At 43.3% G+C, this 18846-nt stretch overlaps 1 protein-coding gene across 3 annotated transcripts; it reads left to right on the top strand.

The window, feature by feature from the left end:
* The first annotated feature begins 1234 nt into the window (after window positions 1-1234).
* Window positions 1235-17975, top strand: LOC149936173 (ALK tyrosine kinase receptor-like). Of its 3 annotated transcripts, XM_090180857.1 has the most exons (24): window positions 1235-1445; window positions 4226-4423; window positions 4503-5200; window positions 5803-6031; window positions 6108-6403; window positions 6729-7027; window positions 7111-7426; window positions 7482-7638; window positions 8830-8980; window positions 9050-9217; window positions 9295-9466; window positions 10271-10456; window positions 10533-10784; window positions 10854-10964; window positions 11038-11254; window positions 11878-11968; window positions 12070-12134; window positions 12226-12355; window positions 12930-13027; window positions 13985-14077; window positions 14143-14244; window positions 14566-14791; window positions 15672-15782; window positions 15860-17975. In XM_090180857.1, the coding sequence occupies exons 3-24, from the start codon at window positions 4918-4920 to the stop codon at window positions 16589-16591; spliced, it is 4485 nt and encodes a 1494-aa protein (XP_090036983.1). In that variant the 5' UTR covers window positions 1235-1445; window positions 4226-4423; window positions 4503-4917; the 3' UTR covers window positions 16592-17975. The 3 variants fall into 3 exon arrangements, with proteins under 3 accessions (XP_090036983.1, XP_090036984.1, XP_090036982.1); XM_090180858.1 differs by lacking the exon at window positions 4226-4423 and having other exon boundaries at window positions 4806-5200; XM_090180856.1 differs by lacking the exon at window positions 1235-1445 and having other exon boundaries at window positions 4136-5200.
* The last annotated feature ends 871 nt before the right edge of the window (window positions 17976-18846 follow it).

Raw genomic sequence — 18846 nt, 5'->3', positions numbered from 1 at the left:
ATTTTCAGTTAGGCATGTATAATAACGTATATTTATTCAAAGAATATAAAGCCCCAGGAATGGAAGGTGTAGCTCCGTCTAGTAGAACTTTTGCGCCTCTCGTTTTTAAAGATAGACCGGGTTGAGTTAACCGTTTCCGGTTACTCTGATTTGCTTTGCCGGAAGTTTCTAACTCATCCAAAACACGCGGCCAATAATATCAATCCTTCCATTCCTGGGGCTTTATATTCTTTGGTTTATTTGTACTTGGGAAGAATGACTATGTTGAAACAATCGCGGGCCTCATGGACTAGTTTTCTCTCGAAACGAGAGGGTGGAGTAAAAACCTCACCGCGTGCTTCAATCGCCTCGGAAGACGGCAGTTTTGGGAAGAAATGAGATATACATGGCTGATTTAATTTTTTATTAAAAAGGAAGGACAGGGCCGTTTTAAGGCATGGGCTAAATGGGCTACAGCCCAGGGCCCCCAGCCAGTTTTGGGGCCCCGGAAAGGCCAGCCATAGGGATAAGGATTTAGTTGGTTAAATATTATTTATGCTCATTTAATATTATGTGTCTTTTAGTTACGTCTTATTTTCAGTAGGCCTATATTATACTTTTGAAATTAAAAGTTTTGGTTTGATTATGGTGTAGATGAATTTAGACAACGGACAAACAAAGGCTTACCGTTATGGATCGCAAAGGTCTTAAGAAATAATATAGCCCAGGGCCCCAAAGGCTCCTAAGACGGGCCTGGGGAAGGAGCTTACTCTGGAAACTCTTCAAGCACGAGGAAGATTGGGAGTAACGCTAAGTACCTCTCGCTTCTGTAAAATGGTTATCAGTAGCCTAATTACGTTTTTGGTCTCAGTATGTATTACCACCCTTGACACCTACTAAAAAGGGCAGTACGAAAATGCGTCATAGTTGAAACCCAGTAAGATCTATACACAAGTATAGTCTGCAATTTTTCAAGTTGAAACTTTCCGAACCCTTTACAAAGATTGGCATTCATTATACTCCAAGAGCGCTTAAAAGAAGCGAAGGGCGCAGATTACAAAGAAAGATTTTGCGGGCTATTTTTGGGTCACGTGGGTCGCTCCGTTGTCGCGTCGACCAAAACAATGTTTATCTCTGGCGAGTACGGAGCCCTTTAAAAATATACGCGCGAAATCGCCTTTGGAGCTATTTTTACGGTTTTGACAAGACAATATAAACCGGGAAAAAATATGGCGTCTCTAATATAAATCGCAATGTTGTACTTGACGTCAAAATAGGCTCGTTTTATAACACACTACGTAGGTAGAAATGAGAGAGAAAAAGGGATACATTATATTAAATAAAAAGAGAATATATTTCTGCGAACGTTAGGATTTAAGAAGAAGAAAAAAAAAAGCAGGGAGATTTGCCAAATCGTAAATCGCTCGCTCTGCAAAAAGGTATCGAATATATACGACTAGCACTAGGTAAGTCGAATTAATTTAACGCGGAAATACCTAAAACCAAGAATGCATGAAGGTACATAATTATTATATGAACCAAGTTATCAATAGCATTGCCTCTGGTACCACCCACGAACAAGTCGCGGAGAAAATTTGTCTGCTTTTTAATTACAAAATGTAAACATATATGACGATCGTGTGTGCCAAATAGTGTTACGAAAAACCGGTAGCAGACGAGCTTTCACTACAAAGTATACGAGGGTGGGGTTCAGAGAATATCTGTAATCCCATTTTCATAGTACTTGAATGCATTCTCGATAAAACGAAGATAATGAGCGTTTTCAATTGACATAAATCCACGTAGCGGCCAGCGCGAGAAGCCCATAAACTGCTGCATCTTCGTCTACTAAACAGATGCGTTGTTATTTATCGTCCACTAAGCAGACGAAAATCCAGCATTTTATGAGCTTATCGCGTTGGCCGCTACGTGGCTTTCTCTAAACTGAAAAGGCTAATTACTTGAAAGCTTCACGATAAATTTGTCCAAGATGGCTGACATTGCTTCAAAGGGGGACGTAACGGGGGAAAACTTCCCCAATACAGAAATACCCACGTCACGCGACGCGAAAGCTACTTATTGGGGTCCTTCAGGGAGTAAATAGATTCAGTTAATATTGACGTTCGACGAAGAACTTTCGGCATACATGTCAAAAATAATAGGGTAGTTTCTGATCAAAACATCCGGATTATATTGAGGGCTTCGAGGTGGTTAACAACAATATTATTCGATCAGAGTTAAAATAAAGTTGGCAGTTTGCGCGAAGTTACGTAGACGGGTGAAGTCAACTTTCGATTTTGTGATCCGTCAAACGAAGACTGTTTCGTCGCGTAGTAAGGTATAGCAACGATTGAATTGAAAAGCCGTTAATCTTTAAATTAGTATTTTTGGCTAGAGACCCGATCGGGGCAGATTTAAGACCTTGTCGAAGCGCGCAGTTTTTTTCTTCTACTACGAACGCGCCAAAAAAATGTACGGGAGCTCAGACATTAATCAAGCTACAACTCTTAGCAGTCAGTTTTAGAAGCCTACCCCGACGAAGGAAACTCAAAAACAGATGCGGAAAATAAATAGAAAAACCTGGCGGGCTTTTTTAAAAGCTACGCACAGTTTGTGGGTTCTGAGGTGATAGAACTCTATCCGCAATTGCACAATTGCTGCCTATAAATTGATATTATTTATTGGCACCCTGAATATACTAACACCTGACATTTAAATTGTTAGAAAAAATTAACTAATTAATTATTTATTAGTTAATGCAAAATTAAAATGAGTATAATATTTAAAAAGTGTTTATTATTTATGAAATTATTTCATTATTTATTAAATAGACCAATTAAGCCCTTGCTAGAAAACGTGTAGATTAAGGGCGTGTCCAGTATTTCGTTTCGAGTGGGGTGTAAATACGCAACCCCTTTGAAACCTAACACCAATTTATATTTTGCACCCCCCCCCCCTTTAGACCTAAAATCCTAAAAGCTACTTATAGTTTGCGATTAAAGCAATGTTGCACCCCATTGCCTTCATCCACATTTTGAAACCCTTCTCCTAAACACGCCCTATATATAATGTAAAGAGTAGGTGCAAAATAAACTACGTCTACATTTCTACGTGTTTTCAAGCGCGGGCTTAATTTACCTATTAAGCAGAAATAAAACTCGCTATTATTTCGTGATCGCCAAGCGTACAGAAATCAAGATCGCAAACTCATTGAAGAAGCTTCATAAAATATGCAAAACAAGCCCGTGTATAAGTACCATTATTAAGGGTTAAGGGGTGGTTCGAGGGGGGGGGGGGTAGAGAAAAGGGCATGTCGATAATCGGCCTCGAGCGAACAATAGCGAACCGATGGAGAGTATGCAAAATGCACAAATCAGCTGGGTGGATGCACCCCGGGACGCTATGGCGAAGACCCCCTCCTTGGCGTTTGATTAAACTAATGTCCACCACCTCATGTCCAGGCTCATACGGAAGGGGGGGGGGATGCACGCGATATTAAACAAAAACTTATTAAAAGTGAGGCTTAATACTTGGCGCGTCGTGTGCGCGCGCGAGCCTCGTCGCAAAAACCCTCGAAATGAGCGGAAAAAAGGTGAAGGAAGCCTCGGCATTTCGTGATATTAACCTAGATTCGGCTCTGCTCCCGCGTCTTTTTAGCAAAACCCAAGGACTAAAAACCTTTTCTAATAACGGCGTATACTGGCGGCCTAACCGGCTCCGTTTCTCGCGGAAGCGAAACGGGCGGTGACGTCACGAGAATACGGCCGGGCCCGCCGGAAACTCGAAGGTCGCCGGATGAACTCGGCGGATCGGGTCGGCCGGCGTCGGGAGGGGAAGCCGCCGTTGGAGGGGACGGAGCTTTCTTTTCGGTCGCGGCGGGCCCCGTTTCTCGAACTCGGGGATTCGCTGAGGGCGGAGACAAAAAGAAACTAAAAGGAGGTCCGGGAGGTCTGGCAAATTCGATAGCCGAAGCCGAAGGTAGAGCACCGGCCGACGGGGGGGGGGAAGGGGGGCGCGTGGCCTTCGCTCCTTCCATCGATCTCGAAGCTAAATCCCAGGGAAGCGACACTATGTTCGAGAGAGCCGGCGGGAGGAGGGGAGGGGGTTACGCGTGGATGGCGGGGGGGGGGGGGCTTTACTACGAGCGAGGAGAGGTTGAGTAAAAGAGAGGTATGATGTTGGTGGTGGCGGAGCGCAAGCGCCGCATCCTAGCTCTCTCACTCTCTGGCACTCTTTTCTCCGTCAGTTACGGCGCAACCGTCGCTGCGAGCAACATCTTCCGAAAGAGAGATCCTTCATCCGTCTCAACATCAACGCGGCCCAGATTTATTCTCTCTCGTAGCGAAGACTCCGGCGACGATAGCGCCGAAGCGGCGTCTTCCATCCGCGTCTATACTATCTCGTGGATGAGAAAACTCGGATAAAACTCGTCCCAGCATCCAAGGTAAATCGGATAAAGTGGATGAATATTCCCAACGCCGAAAGCCAGCCTACCACGTTTAACCGTTCGTGTTTTTCCCCAGCCCCTTTTATCCCCCCCCCCTCTCTCTCTACTCTAGATCTTTCTCCATCTCTCTCTCCGCCATCATTTCGTAGAAGATCCTCCGCATCACTAGCGTTGCCTAGCGACGCTTCTCCATCTTTCCCCCCTTCCGCCGCGATCAGCTCCACCCCCCCCCTCTCAAGAATCGCGTCTCTCTCTCTCTCGGCTGGCTCCGCGCTCGCTCTCTCCTAAAGGCTGTCTTCCCCATTTCTGGTTCTCGTTACGCGAACGCCTCATCAGTTCGCCGACAAAGAGTTTACGCCGGAGTTAACTTTCAACTAAGATAGAGAGGAGGAGTCCGAGAGTCGCGGACGGAAGAGAGGAGAGTATTAGGAGGCCGATGTTTTACGACTTCTGGTTCGGAAGAGAATGACCTTCGCCGCTCGTGCCGGACAATGCGGTCGCTTTTGAAGTGGACTTGGAGGATCGCGGCCTTCCTTTGGACGACGCTATGTTTGGGCTTCTACCGCTGGCCGACGGCTCCCGCTCAAGAATTCTCTCCTCGTTGCGATTTCGAAAAAAGCCACTCTTCTTGCCAAGGATGGCAATGGTCGCGCCATTTTCGGGTGGGCGGAGGCCAGCGAAATTCTTCCACCGACGATGATCAAGCCCAACGAGAAGACCCCAGTCTCTCCGTGCCACCGAACGGATCACCGGATTACGAGGGACATTACGACGGTGAGATATAACGTTTACACCGCGACACTCTTTCCCTAAATCGTTCGAGTATTTTGTAGTAAAGTGAACGAAATCAACATCGCGTCTTAAGCCTACTTTTCCTATCACCTGAAATAACGTTACGTATCGAACACGACGAACTATAACGTATTTAAAAAATATATCTTTTTAGCTACCATATGACGCGAATTGAAACCATAGGACCACATCCCCGTACGCGCGAACGTAAATAGAAATGCGATACGCGAATAACGTCATTTAGATAAAAAATTACGCTGAAAAAGTAAAGCAATTAGCGTACTTTATTTGACTATAATTAAGAACTTTTGAAAAGCTATTACAAATAATAGTTGTCACGAAATTCTTTTCACGGCCTGAATATTAATTTAAAAAGCAAGAGGGGAGATATAAACGGAATGAAGGGACGCGGATTATAAACAAGAAACGAGGCGTGGATGGAAAAGGGAAATTTCTCAAATGAAGGGTTATAAACAAGAAGCGGGCCGTGGACGGAAAAGAGAAATTTCCCAACGCTTACGCGGAATATCAACTAGCTTGTAATAAAAGATTCCTAAGCCCCGGACATAAATCTCTTCGCGCAGGACACTTTCTCTTCTACGAAGGCTCCAAAGTCACCAAAAAGGACTTCCCGACCTTGAGCAGCCCCCGCTTAAGCTCGGAATCCAAAGGATGTGAACTTCATTACCTCCTCTACCAAAAGAACGCGAAGAACGCGTCCGTCCAATACTACATAGAAATCAAGTACTTTCACCAGAAGAACGAATCCGCTCTAGTCTTCGGTTCCTTTCGCAACGACGACATCCAAGAAGGGTACTCAATACTAGTACCAATACCAAAAACTCCGAATCACAGGTTCAACCACTGAAATTTCCGTTTACAATTACAGCTGGAACGTCAAGAGTCACAAGATCGGCTCCAAGATCTATCCTTTCCAACTGATCCTGCAAATCCAGCAAGACGAAGACAGCAACGAGGAAGAGACGACGTTCGAAGGTTTGCGAGTGGCGCTGGACAACGTTGAGTTGAGGAATTGCTCCAGGAATTACCCCGTTTACCAGATCTGCGACTACGAGTGTCAACCAAATCCTCGGGAATCGAACGTCACTCGCTGTATCGAGAATAGCCAAGTTTGCGATTTGACTTCAGACTGTCCCCTGGGAGACGACGAAAGAAGGAATTGCGGTAAGAACCAATTACTAATTAGTTCAATTTGATATTAATTGTCGTTAGAGACTTATACGCGTGTTGCAATAAACAATGGTTACGTTGTAAGAACTAAATAATTTATTGGTCTTCAACTAGACAGCTTCTCTGTACAGTTCTGGTGTATATCTCGATTTTGAGATTCAGGGGTGTAAATCCCCCCCCTAATTGAATTGGGTGTTTCGCTGATTTCGTTGGGTGGGGCGGACCATTGAATTTGGACACAGATACCATATATCTCGGGGCAAACAAACGGAAGTAGGTAAATTTGACACGTAATGTAATGAAATATATTCGCACTCAGACAAAGTACCGGAATTCGCTCGTTGCGACTTCGAAAGTGAGAAGACGCCGATATGTGGAAACTGGAGCAACGGCACATCGACGGAATTGAGCGGTTTCTGGGTGCGCAGTCAACGCAAGTTGAAAGAACGAACCGGACCCCGAGGAGATCACACTTTCGGAAACGAAACGGGCCACTATATGTTCCTCAAATACACCAAGAGCAGCATGGGCCACCACGTCAAACTAGTCAGCCCTGTCATCCAGCCGCCTTACTACTACCACCGATCGCCAAACTCCCCCTTCAGAGACTCCTGCACGGTGGGTATACCTTCGATTACATTCGTCAAATGACCCTGACCCCCCTGAGATAAACGTTTCTTTTTTTTACCCTTTCCCTGTAGATCCGATTTTACTACTTTTTCGCGCGCGGGAACAAAATCGCGGACATGAAAGTGTCGGCCGTGGAGCAAAGCCACCATTCCGGGAGAGAGGTCACACTGGCCATCGTGAAACAAAGCGAGGAGGACGATTGGCAGAGGAAGGTGATCGTCGTCCCGCACGGAATACGCAACCCTTACAAACTGACTTTCACCGGACAGCGGAAATACCAGTCGGGAGGAAATCCGGCCATAGACGATTTCACCATGAGCCCCGAGTGTTTCGGCATCAACGTCCCCGAAACGGCGCCGAGGAATGACCCGTCCGAACCTCCCTCTTGTAACTATCATCGCCGTAAATGAGCTTTTGTATGGCTAAAACGTGGTTTTTTCAGGGGTTGGCTTCAACACGTGCGGGTCGACCGGAAGCTTAGGACCCACGATGGAACAATGCCTGACTTGGCATTACAGCGGCCCGGGTATGCCTGCCCCCGTCAACATCACTCTTGGAGGGACGCAAGTGTTCAAAGTGCAAAAAGCGGGTTTATACTCGTAAGTGGTTCATCGAGAAATGGACACTGTCTGGTGGTAAAACCTAGTAAACGATAATTTCGAATTAGTGGTAAATTCAAGTATAAATGCAAATTGTACACCTACCATAAAAATTCAAACCTCTACCCCTAAATACATTCGTCAATGAGATATTCCAGTAAGCACAACTTACATTACCATAAGAAGTAAGGTAAATCAAATATCTTAAATTTAAAAAATGGCGTTTACTAGGTTTTGACATGGAACAGCCGACTTCGATAAAATCGATTCTGCGACTCGCTACGAAGTATTGATACAAATAGCTTGGATGCGCAACTTACTCTTTAAATGGACCTCGCCGCTTGGGCTCGGAACTCAATCGGAAATAAGGGCTGGTTTTAAAAATTGGGATAAAAGCCTCGACATCGAGCATCGACGCAAAAATCTCCGTTAAGCTTAGTTTCCACTAGCTCGCGCAAAGTCGTATCCCTAAATTTTGGCACGTACAAAGTTTTACTAATAAAAAAATATACTATTACGCGTTAGTGGAAACTAAACTTTAGTTCTAAAGTTTGGTTTACACTAGCGCGCTAAACGACGCGTTACAAAACTTCGGAACGCAAGCGCGTGAAAAAAAAACATGCATCAACGGTACATCATTCAACTTCGACACGTACCAACGTTTTTACGCGCTCAAAGAAAAACACATTATTACGTGCGCTAGTGGAAACTAAGCTAATATATATTTTTTTTGTGTCGACGCGCCGTAGCTGCGTATTTGTCCTTTTGGAAAATGAAAACCTGGCTTCAGGAAGAAAATGCGTCTATAAAATGAATAGCTATTTTTATACAGTCGCCAGAGGAATATAGCGTTTTCGTAAGAGCAACATTTTAACCAGTTGGGCTAGACTACTTTTTAGTTTATAAAAACAACAATTGACTTGGTTAGACTTGAGTAATCGTCTTCTTCTTGTAGCCGAGTAACTGAAAATATTTCGCCAAGTGATTCCGCTTTGGCTAGGAAATGGGGGAATTGGGGGATCTTAAAATTAATTTGGCACGTGAAAATACGCCGCCATGGGTATAAAAGCACGTAAATAAGCCTGCTATACTTCACAATGTAAAGGTACTGTCACGCGCAAAAACGTAATTTTGAAATCGGTCAATTGAAAATGGCGTATTAGAAAAATACTTTTCGTGATATTACTATAGGATCTTCGCGTATGGCGCAGCTGGTGGAAAAGGTTTACGGAATACGCAAGCGAGAGGTCGCGGAGACTACGTCCGAGCCGCTTTCTTCCTCGAACCAGACGAGGAACTGTACGTCATAGTTGGGCAAAGGGGTTCTGGCGCCGATTCTCACGTAAATTATACGCGTAATTCTCAATCCAAACGCTTATAATAATGTCCATTTATACGCGGGGACACGTAGATGAGCGACGCGATCTGGATGGCCAATGTCCCAAAAGCGTGGAACCCACAGAAAAGGGGAAAATTGGCTAAAAGAAACGGCATCAGCGATCTTAGAAGAATGAATCCCAAGATCGAGAGAGCGGAGGCGGGAGGCGGAGGAGGCGGAGGTGCCACATTCGTCTTCAAGGTATTCTTAAGAAGCCTATTACGCGAAGAATTAACTACGACAAGCGATAACTCAAAATCTCAAAAATGATCCTTTAGTTGACGGGCGACGTTGAGAATCGGGAGATAGTTTTGCTACTGGCAGCGGCTGGAGGGGGAGGACTGTCCACGGAAGAAGAGATCAACCACGATCTGTACGTCAACCCCGATGCCATGGGACAAAACGTTTCAGTGCCTGCCGAACCCGGACTATCCGAGAACTACGATGCTGGTATGATTATAGACTAAAAAACGCAGCGACGGTGATAATGGATTTTTAAAAAGTCCGTTAATCTTAAAGGCCTTATAACAACGGTGATTAATTTAATATTTACTTGAGGCCATGGTCTATTGTAAATTAAAACGCTTACGTCGAGAAAACTCAAGCTTACTTGGGCTAAATAACGACCAATAGGCGCTTAAATAAAAGTAAATCGCTAAGAAGTAATATATCCGAGAGCCAAGATCTGCAAGTTACTGCTTGTTGAAATAATTGAAACTTTTCTCCTGTAAGCAGAACTTTGTGTTTTTGCTAAGTCTTAATATGTCTAAAACAGCTACCTGGTTAAAAGGAAACACTTGTTGCATATCGTACAGCTGAAAAGTTTCCATTATTTCAACAAGCAATATATAAACAGTAACTTTCAGGTCCTAGTTCTCGGAAATATTACTTCTTGGCGATTTCCTTGAAGATGTTTTATTGAAGCGTCAATTATACGGACTTGACACTATGATATCGTACGACGTTACCCAGACTTTTGCCTATACCGTATTCAATCGTAACGTAAAAGTATTGTTATAAACAGTCGTTTCTGAAGGTACTTATTTGTAAATTTGAGATCGTGAGCCGCATTTTACTGTATCACCATGAAAGTAACCTGGTCATTCTGCCAACATAAAGAGATACACTGAAGTATAATGTATACGAAGTTTATAGAGCCTTTAATATGTTTCTCGCGTCGCTGCGTTTTTAGAGCCCTTATCGCGTTCGTTCAGTGAACTGAGCGACCGTAACAACTTGATCGTTTTCGAATAGGTGGCGGGGGTGCGTTTGGCGATTTCGTGCACAACGTTACCGTCACTGGCCGCAGCGTTTATTTGGTCGAGAACTCGAGCGTCGGTGGTGTCCATTGCGTGAAAGACAAGGTGTACGGCGGCGCTGGTGGCTTTGGAGGCGGCGGGGGAGGTTGCGAAGGCGGGGGCGGAGGAGGCGGATACAGAGGTCAAACGTTATAATCCAACACTGCTACTTTCTAACCAAACCCTTAAGCTAACTATTCTTTACGACGCTCTTGAAGGAGGGAATGGTGGATCGGGACCAAAAGAGAACGGACAAGGCGGATATTCGTACGTATCCAACGTGGCCATGGAACCACTAGTGGAGAAGGGAGTCAACGAGGATGACGGCTCGGTTATTCTGGCTATGGCCATGCCCGGCACCCATTGCAACTGCGCGCAATGGTGCGTCTATCTCACAATCGAAACCAAAACTCGAAAATGCGCTTGCTCCAAAGAATACGCCCTTAACCCCGATGGAAAAAGCTGTTCTTGTAAGTACTTAAATTCTTGTAAAAAATACTTCAATTACGTTGCCTTACGAGTAAATTATTGTCTTACAGTCAAACCCGGAATAAAAGACCCGCGAACTCTGTCTCTGCACCATATGATCGTTATCATTCTGTGTATTTTGGTCTCGATAGCCGTTATACTATTCTTCTTCTGTCTGGCTTGTAAGTAATTAAGACATTTTGATGCATGATAAAACAGAAAGAAAAACCAATCTAATGAAATATATTCGCAAAGTCAACCATTTTCGCAAGACTCAAGGTGCCGCCGGTCGAGTGGCGAGTCAGGAAGGTCTTAGCAACGCTGAGCTCCAACTAAGCCGTCTGCGAGCGCAGGCGGCCGGGGCGGGTGGAGGAATGGTCACGGAATACAACCCCAATTACGAATTCGGCGGCAGCACTTGCACGTTACAGGATTTGAAAGAGATACCCAGAGAAAATCTCACTTTAGTCAAGTAAGAATACTTTTAACAGTGGTTTTCAATCCGTGTTCACGGGGGGGGAGTGGCTCTGACAATGCTTTATAGGACCATAGACAGTATATATCAGTAAGGGGACGAGAATACGCTCTAATTTTTAGACCCCACCAAGAAACAGCGACGGAAATGCAGTGGAAACTGTGGAAGGTAGGCGATTCTCGTCCCCTCAGGTATATGTTCTGTCTATGATAGAACACTACCGAATCATTATTTTGCGAAGGATAAATCTATGCCTGAGTCACTTGACGAAAGCTACCTGAATGTTTTAAATGATTCTGTGAATCTATAATTTTGATCTTATTTGTGAGAAGTAAAAATCGACGATACATTATTAGATTTATTTCTATTTCTACTGGGATATTTACACGTTTTATATATTATATTTCCTTTAAAAAGACTATACAGAGAAATGGGTAAAATGTGTTTTATTACTGCTTGGGCTAGGGCTAGTTTTATTTTCAATTTATGTTCTACCACCAAAACGAAAGGCGTCTAAACATCCCTGAAGTAGAAATAATATTTCCTCCGAAATGTCTCATTAATTTTATTACGTTCACAACGCGCCTGATGAAATGAACTTGCGTGTGTTTTTAAATCAGAGCCTTAGGACAAGGAGCATTTGGAGAAGTGTACCAGGGATATTTGGCCAACGTTCCGGGAGAAACGTCAGAGTTGACTGTCGCTGTAAAGGTAATTAACGTTAGAATTAGAGAGCTAATGAGCGACCTAAGAAACGCCACATATTAGATACGGTTTGAAGTGGTTTTTAACGAGAGCCCACTTTATCGTAGACCCTCCCGGAAGCCGCCTCGGCCCAAGCGGAGCAAGACTTCTTCACGGAAGCCATGATTATGAAGTAGAGCCTATTTATACCGCCTTGAAGACAATTTACGAGAAATAAACGCGGAAAGTAACGAGAGGCCTTTAACCATCATTTTCATTTTCAGTAAATTCAACCATCCCAATATCGTGCGTTTCATCGGTGTTTGTTTTGAAAAATTGCCACGTTTCATAGTTTTGGAATTACTGCCAGGAGGAGACCTCAAATCGTTCCTTCGAGCTTTCAGACCGAAACCGGTAATTACTCTACTTTTGAACATCCAAAAATAGGTCAAACGTCAGTTGCGGTACTTTCATAACTAAACCTTCGTAGGCCCACTAAATTACATTTTAACAGAAGCATAAGTACCGTAATAACCATAAGTATGACACTTCCTATTGTTTGAATGCTAATTTTCTAACCGAACCTATTTTCAACACTGACCCTCCCGCCAAGCTCCAACTGGGACTCGTGACTGAACTGAGCAGTATATTATCGTCCCTGAAATTAGTATATTTAGGCAGTATAATAATATTTAAAATTAACGTAAGACACGCGGAAAATTTTGCTAGAGCTTTTGGGTCCTGTTAATTTCTAGAGGCTGTTTGAGGTTCTCTAAATACATTTATGTATTTCTAAAACACCGCGACCCCCTCCCATAGTACATACATCACTGTGTACACACCCGCCGTTTGGTGGTAAATTCGCGGCCATTAGAATCAGCGTCGTTTTCATGACCTAGATTAATACTCCTTCGAATATATTATTAACTTATCATTTTATCGTAAATTTCCGTGATGTCTAAAATTGGACTACTTTTCGTTCATTCAGAATACATCTCCAATGTTAACTATGGCCGATCTCTTGAGATTGGCTTCGGATGTAGCCAAAGGATGTCAGTATTTGGAAGAGAATCATTTCATACACAGGTACGGTATAGTTTCATAAATGCATTCGTGTACCCAAGAATACAAGGCAATGCCAATAGCTTCTGGCACCGCGCTCGCGTACTCCGTAACGAAAGTTTGTCGGCTTGTTAATCGAAAAACGTAAACATAGATGACGATCGTCTGTGTGAAAGAGCGCCAAGACCAATCGAAAGCGGACGAACTTTCACTACAAAAATATGGTTACTTTTCGCTTGTTCTGAACAAAAGGTGTACACCTTTTACTCTAAATTAAACTATGCGCTTGTTCTGGTGAAGACAATGCCTCCAGAGTATTAGGGATACTCTTCAAAAACGGGAGTAAAGAGAGTAAACTGATAAAATCCAGTGGGTGGCGGAGTGGGTAGCACTTTTGCCTCGCAGTAATAGGAGCCGGGTTCGATCCCAGCTTGTGGCACTGGGTGAAAACTCGGAACAACCCCTTCCGGGTTGAGCTTGAACGTTATCTCTCCACTGGTTATGGAGTCTTCGGTTTCCTCTTTCCATAAAAAATTGTCGAGGTGAACGGTAATAGTGAGTGTAGGGAGCTGTTGACTAGCGTAGCATGAAGGGCTTTCCACCACGCTCCTATGCAATTTAACACGACCACCTGTATTAAAGGCAATAAAGGTCGCTAGATGACTTGGGGTGGTGCCTTGGGTATTAGCCTAGCTGATTATTATTATTTTATCTGATAAAATGTTCATTCATTTTGGGAAAACCCTTTTACCCCGACTCCAACTATTCGCGACCACAGAAACGAATTAAAATAACATCATACAGTTACTCTTCTTACCATACTCCCAAATTCCGGAACAAGCTAAAACGTATTAGCCATTTTAGCCTACAATATGCCAGGAGATTAGAATCTCTGCCGTCATGTTCATTCTCGATATTAAAAGTAATTGTCGATAGATAATTTATATTTAATTTTTGCGTCTCTTTTACGAATGTACATAGAGACATAGCAGCTCGGAACTGTTTACTAACTACTAAATCAGCTTCCGGAGTTGTCAAAATTGCGGATTTCGGAATGGCGAGGGATATATACAGGTGAAGAAAAAGATTTTTGATAAAGCGTAACCTCGTAATACAGTATTTGTCGTCTTTCCACGTAGAGCGGATTATTATCGGAAAGGAGGGAAGGCCATGCTTCCGGTGAAATGGATGCCGCCCGAAGCTTTTATGGATGGCGTATTCACGTCGAAAACCGATATATGGTGAGATACCTCGACGTTTATAGATACTTTCGCTGATAGCCACGATGGCACGCGTAAATTGACTGGCTCGTAAGTCGCGACTCCTTTTCCCAACAAGCTGCTCAAAACTACTAGATATTTCGTTCCTCACCAAATCCACCCCGCGCGTACTCCGGAAATAGGTCTGGAAAAATACCAAAATATGATCTGCGATCAAGTGGAGCTTCTCGATTTTCGCGCAAGCCCATTAAGCCTTAAGCGAAATATCGACGACACTAGTTTCTGGCTGTGTCTGTACGTATGTCACGTCTACACTGACCACCCACTTTTCACATCACTCAGGTCTTTTGGCGTACTATTATGGGAAGTGATGTCCCTCGGATACATGCCATATCCGGGACGGGGAAATCAAGAAGTAATGCAATTGGTCACGTCCGGAAGGAGGTTGGAAGCTCCGCGGGGCTGTCCCGGACCAGTTTACCACTTAATGACGCAATGTTGGCACCCAGTACCTGAAGAAAGACCCACTTTTGGGACCATTCTGGAACGTCTTGGTTACTGTTCTCAGGTAAAAAGCACATTTTCACTCGAAAAAGAAATAGGCCTAGCAAATATTTTGGCGTCGACGCTCGTGTTTTTGACTGACAAGGAGACATCCCGAGGTCTTTCTCCCCGATTTCTTTAAAACTTGGCGGTTGATTAGACCTTCATGTACCTTGAAAGCTCCTAAAGGGAAAAGTTTCGAAGGCCATTCGCATTGCCATGGCAACCAAAAATGTTTTAAAAAAACTGAAATTTAAACTTTCTCAACGTAAAATAGCATAGGAAAATCACGGATTGTATTTAATTAATTTAACCAAATTTTTTGGATTTTACCCAATTGTTTTGCCAAAATTTTAATTTTTTGAAAATGGCAATTACAATCCGTGTTTTTCGCATGCTATTTTACGTAAAGAAAGTTTAGATTTGAGTTGTGAAAAACATTTTTGGTTGCCATGGCAAAACGAATGACCATTGAAAGTTTTCCCTTTAGGAGCTTTGAAGGTACATTAAGGCTGGCGGGAGTAGTGACGTACTCTTGTAATCCCAAGCGTCTGGAAGGCAGAGTTTGTGGATGGTCGTGTGAGGACGACCGCCAATCCCCCAACGGGTGGTCGGAATACTTCCGCCACGGGTGTCCCCACCCGTGTCCCCACCCCTGTCCCCACGTATCCCCCCGTTGGCGTAGCCGTTACACTTATCTCCCCCTGATTAATCAGTTATTGTGTGCTGGTGTCTAAGGCCTTGGGTCGACACCGATGTGCGTATCTCAAAAAAAAAGGTACATGAAGGTCTACTTAACCCCCGGGTTTGAAACCAATCGGGGAGAAACGCCTCTTGATGTCTCCTTAGTTAGTGAAAACCAGCCTTTACGCGCCATCTTAACATGATCACGTATTTCCCCAAAGGACCCTGACGTTATATCTACACTGTTACCAGTATTCGATCGACCGCCTTCGATGGAAAAAGACGCCACGATAATGCGTCCTTCATCGGACAGCGCTGAAACTTGTTTACAGGCAAGCTTTAACTCCCTCCAGCACCAACAAAAAGACCCGCTCAAATTAATTTGACATCCTTTTCGTCCATTAATTAGAGTCCTGGATCAGAAGACTACTTGATTCCGATGCCTTCTTCGAACTACAGTTTAGGCACGGTCATGTCTGACCTTCAGTCCGGTTCCACGAGCGTGGACTCCATGGATCGCCTTCTTGGTGGTCCTTCTTCGGCGCTGGGTGGTCGAGCTCTCGGCGCGGCGAACAGGAACGACGACAACATCGCGGCGCCCGAGTTGCCACCGAGGGCTCCAAACATTGTTTTTTCGCCCAGTGAATCCTGCGCCGGTAACGTGCTCAAGAGCCCCGACGGTACTTGGGAAACGAGTTTCAGTACGCCAAACAATGAAGGTCCTTCCACGAGGCCCGACGGTTACGTGGCGATCCCGAGCGAGGACTGCTCCGCGACTTCGCTCACGAACGTCGGCCCGAACATGAAAACTTCTTCGACGCTGTCATTAGACGCGTTACCAGCGGCGCCGCCCGCCCCCACCGACAAAAGCGCCAATTTGCTCCAGAGCGAGTACGACGAGGGGCCGGCGGCCCCCCTTCTCGTCTCTTTAGACGAAAGCCCGTCTGTCTACAACGGAGAGTGCGGGAACGCGGCCCTACAGACGTTAGACGCCGCGTCCTTGAACCAAAACTTGCAAAATACTCCGCACAGACTTTCTTACGCGAATGTGGACGTTAATAGTGCCAAAAACACAGCCATTTTGGATACCACCGAACTTCCATTCCCGATAAACGAGCAATCTCACGCCGTTAACTGTTAAGACGAACACTCAACGATGAAACCTTGCCTTTCGCGAAACTAACTATAAAATCGGGACAAAGGTTACCGTTCAAACTTTTAAGGACGATCCCTAAAATAACGAGAGTGCCATAAATTAGGCCTACTAATTTACCCACCGCGATGAAAAAAAATATTCAATCGAATTTTTTAGAGGTTTTAGAAATCGTCTATATTTTAAGGAAAAACACCGATAAATGGATAATGAAATAGGCCTAAATCGCGCGTTGAAATTATACTGGAACAACCTGATAAATAACAAATAAATTACAACAAGTTTAAATACCAAAATGCTCAAAAGATTTAAAAAACACACACTCACACCGGTCAGGAAAAAAATTACATTATTATTAATACTCGATATTATATTTACAATCAAAAGACAAATTTAAAAACAACCAGCGATGGCTAAATAAAAATGTAAATGTTTGTATACCGGCGTCTGCGAGAAGAGTTCGAGGGTGTCCAAGCTCCTTTTAGGCCAAAACGAGAAACAAATTGGGATTGTCCAAAAAATAATTTAAAGAAAAATATATATATATGAAGGAAAATTAATTTTTATACACGTTATTAAAAAAAACTTTTACCAAATTTAGTTCATAAGAATTGTTTTTAAATATATTTTCAGTCAAATTTCAACTGATAAGCGGCATATTACATTCAATTTAATATTTGTTTTATATGAAAATCGTATATTCACTAAATAGTAATACTCCCTCGAAACCGCCTAAAAAGTCACGAAGCTCAAAACTATAAACGCTATGATCATAGTAGACCTAAAACATTGTCGTTAAAACCATTTGATATTCCGTACGAATGTAAATAAAATTCCCGTTTGTTATTTTACAGTTACGTAAATTTCATACGCTTTTAGGGTAAAATTAGAGATATTTGCATGAATCCCCCCGCGTTCACTTTTACAATCGAATTGATTTCGTTAATTCGTATTATTATAAAAATAACAAGATACGAACAGAAATAATCTAAAAAAATAAAGCAAAACCGAAAACGAGGTGAAATTATATATGGTACATGTATAGTAATGTTAAGTTAAAAGGAACCACCTATGGACTGCATGTATAGTAAACCCCATAACAGTACTTTTACTAAAAATATAAGGTTCTGAACTTTTGGGTAGTGTATAACTCCAAAATAAAAGGTGTGAAAGTCTACTGGTAATCTATATAAATTGACATGTACCGTTAATTTCGGGCAAAAAGGCCTAAAAATTGATAAAAAAGACCTATTTTCGTGTATGAACAAAAAAATATATATATAGATTATATGGAAATTACTAGCGCACTAATTATAACATTACCCACTCACAGATTGATTTCCTGCAGGTATCATTAAAAAAAAGACAACTGTGTTCTACCGGCTTTACGTAAAAATAAAGTTATTAAAAAACTTTAAGTGTTGTGCATTTTGTTTTTGAAGAGCTAAACGTCGAGGGGCTAACTACTTCCCGTAATCGGTGTACACCCTAACTGTAATGATTACGTAATCTTCTGTAATCTTTTGTACTCATTCGTAATCCCGTAATCATTTGTAATCTTCGTACTCATCTGTAATCACCCGTAATCATTATGAAATAACGCGTACTCATCTGTAATCATTTGTAATAGCGCGTAATCATCTGTAATAACGCGTATTCATTGGAATTCTCCCCAGGCCCGTAGCCAGCCCCCTCAAAAATAATTTGTGCCCCCTCAAAAAAATCTGAGAGTGCCCCGTGGTGCCCCTCAAAAAATATCGGTGCCCCTAAAAAATATTATTGTGCCCTAGAAAAATTTCAAAGTAAGTAAACAAACACAATAAAATATGTCCTATTTACATATTTAGTTCAGTCCAACTGTACAAAATATATTATTACCTTTCGTGTACCTCGCTTTACTATATTAGTTCCCTTCCACGTGCGCCAAGTTGAAAGTTTAAGCTTTAGCAGAAACAACAAGACGGCCCAGGCCGTAATATTAGTTCCACATCGGCGTATTCGGGTGGGCAAACCCATACACCCTTAGTGGACACAGGTAGTGTGTCAGAATTTATAGCCCGGTGTACCTAGTAACAGAGACCATACCACCGGAGGCCTATCATCATAGTGCCCTACGCCAGCGTCCACCTAGCCCGGACAGGTGACAAATCCAGCATGGGTAGTAGTACCCTATACTACTGATGGTCGCACCTTTGACGCAAGCCACTCAACCCAGCAGAAGGTGCAGCAATGGGTGGACCAAT

This window comes from Leiobunum rupestre, chromosome 7 (assembly GCF_980474605.1).
Source record: "Leiobunum rupestre chromosome 7, qqLeiRupe1.1.hap1, whole genome shotgun sequence".
Lineage (NCBI taxonomy): Eukaryota > Metazoa > Arthropoda > Arachnida > Opiliones > Sclerosomatidae > Leiobunum > Leiobunum rupestre.
The sequence above is the reverse complement of the archived record's forward strand: the minus strand, read 5'-3'. Positions and strand labels throughout refer to the sequence as shown.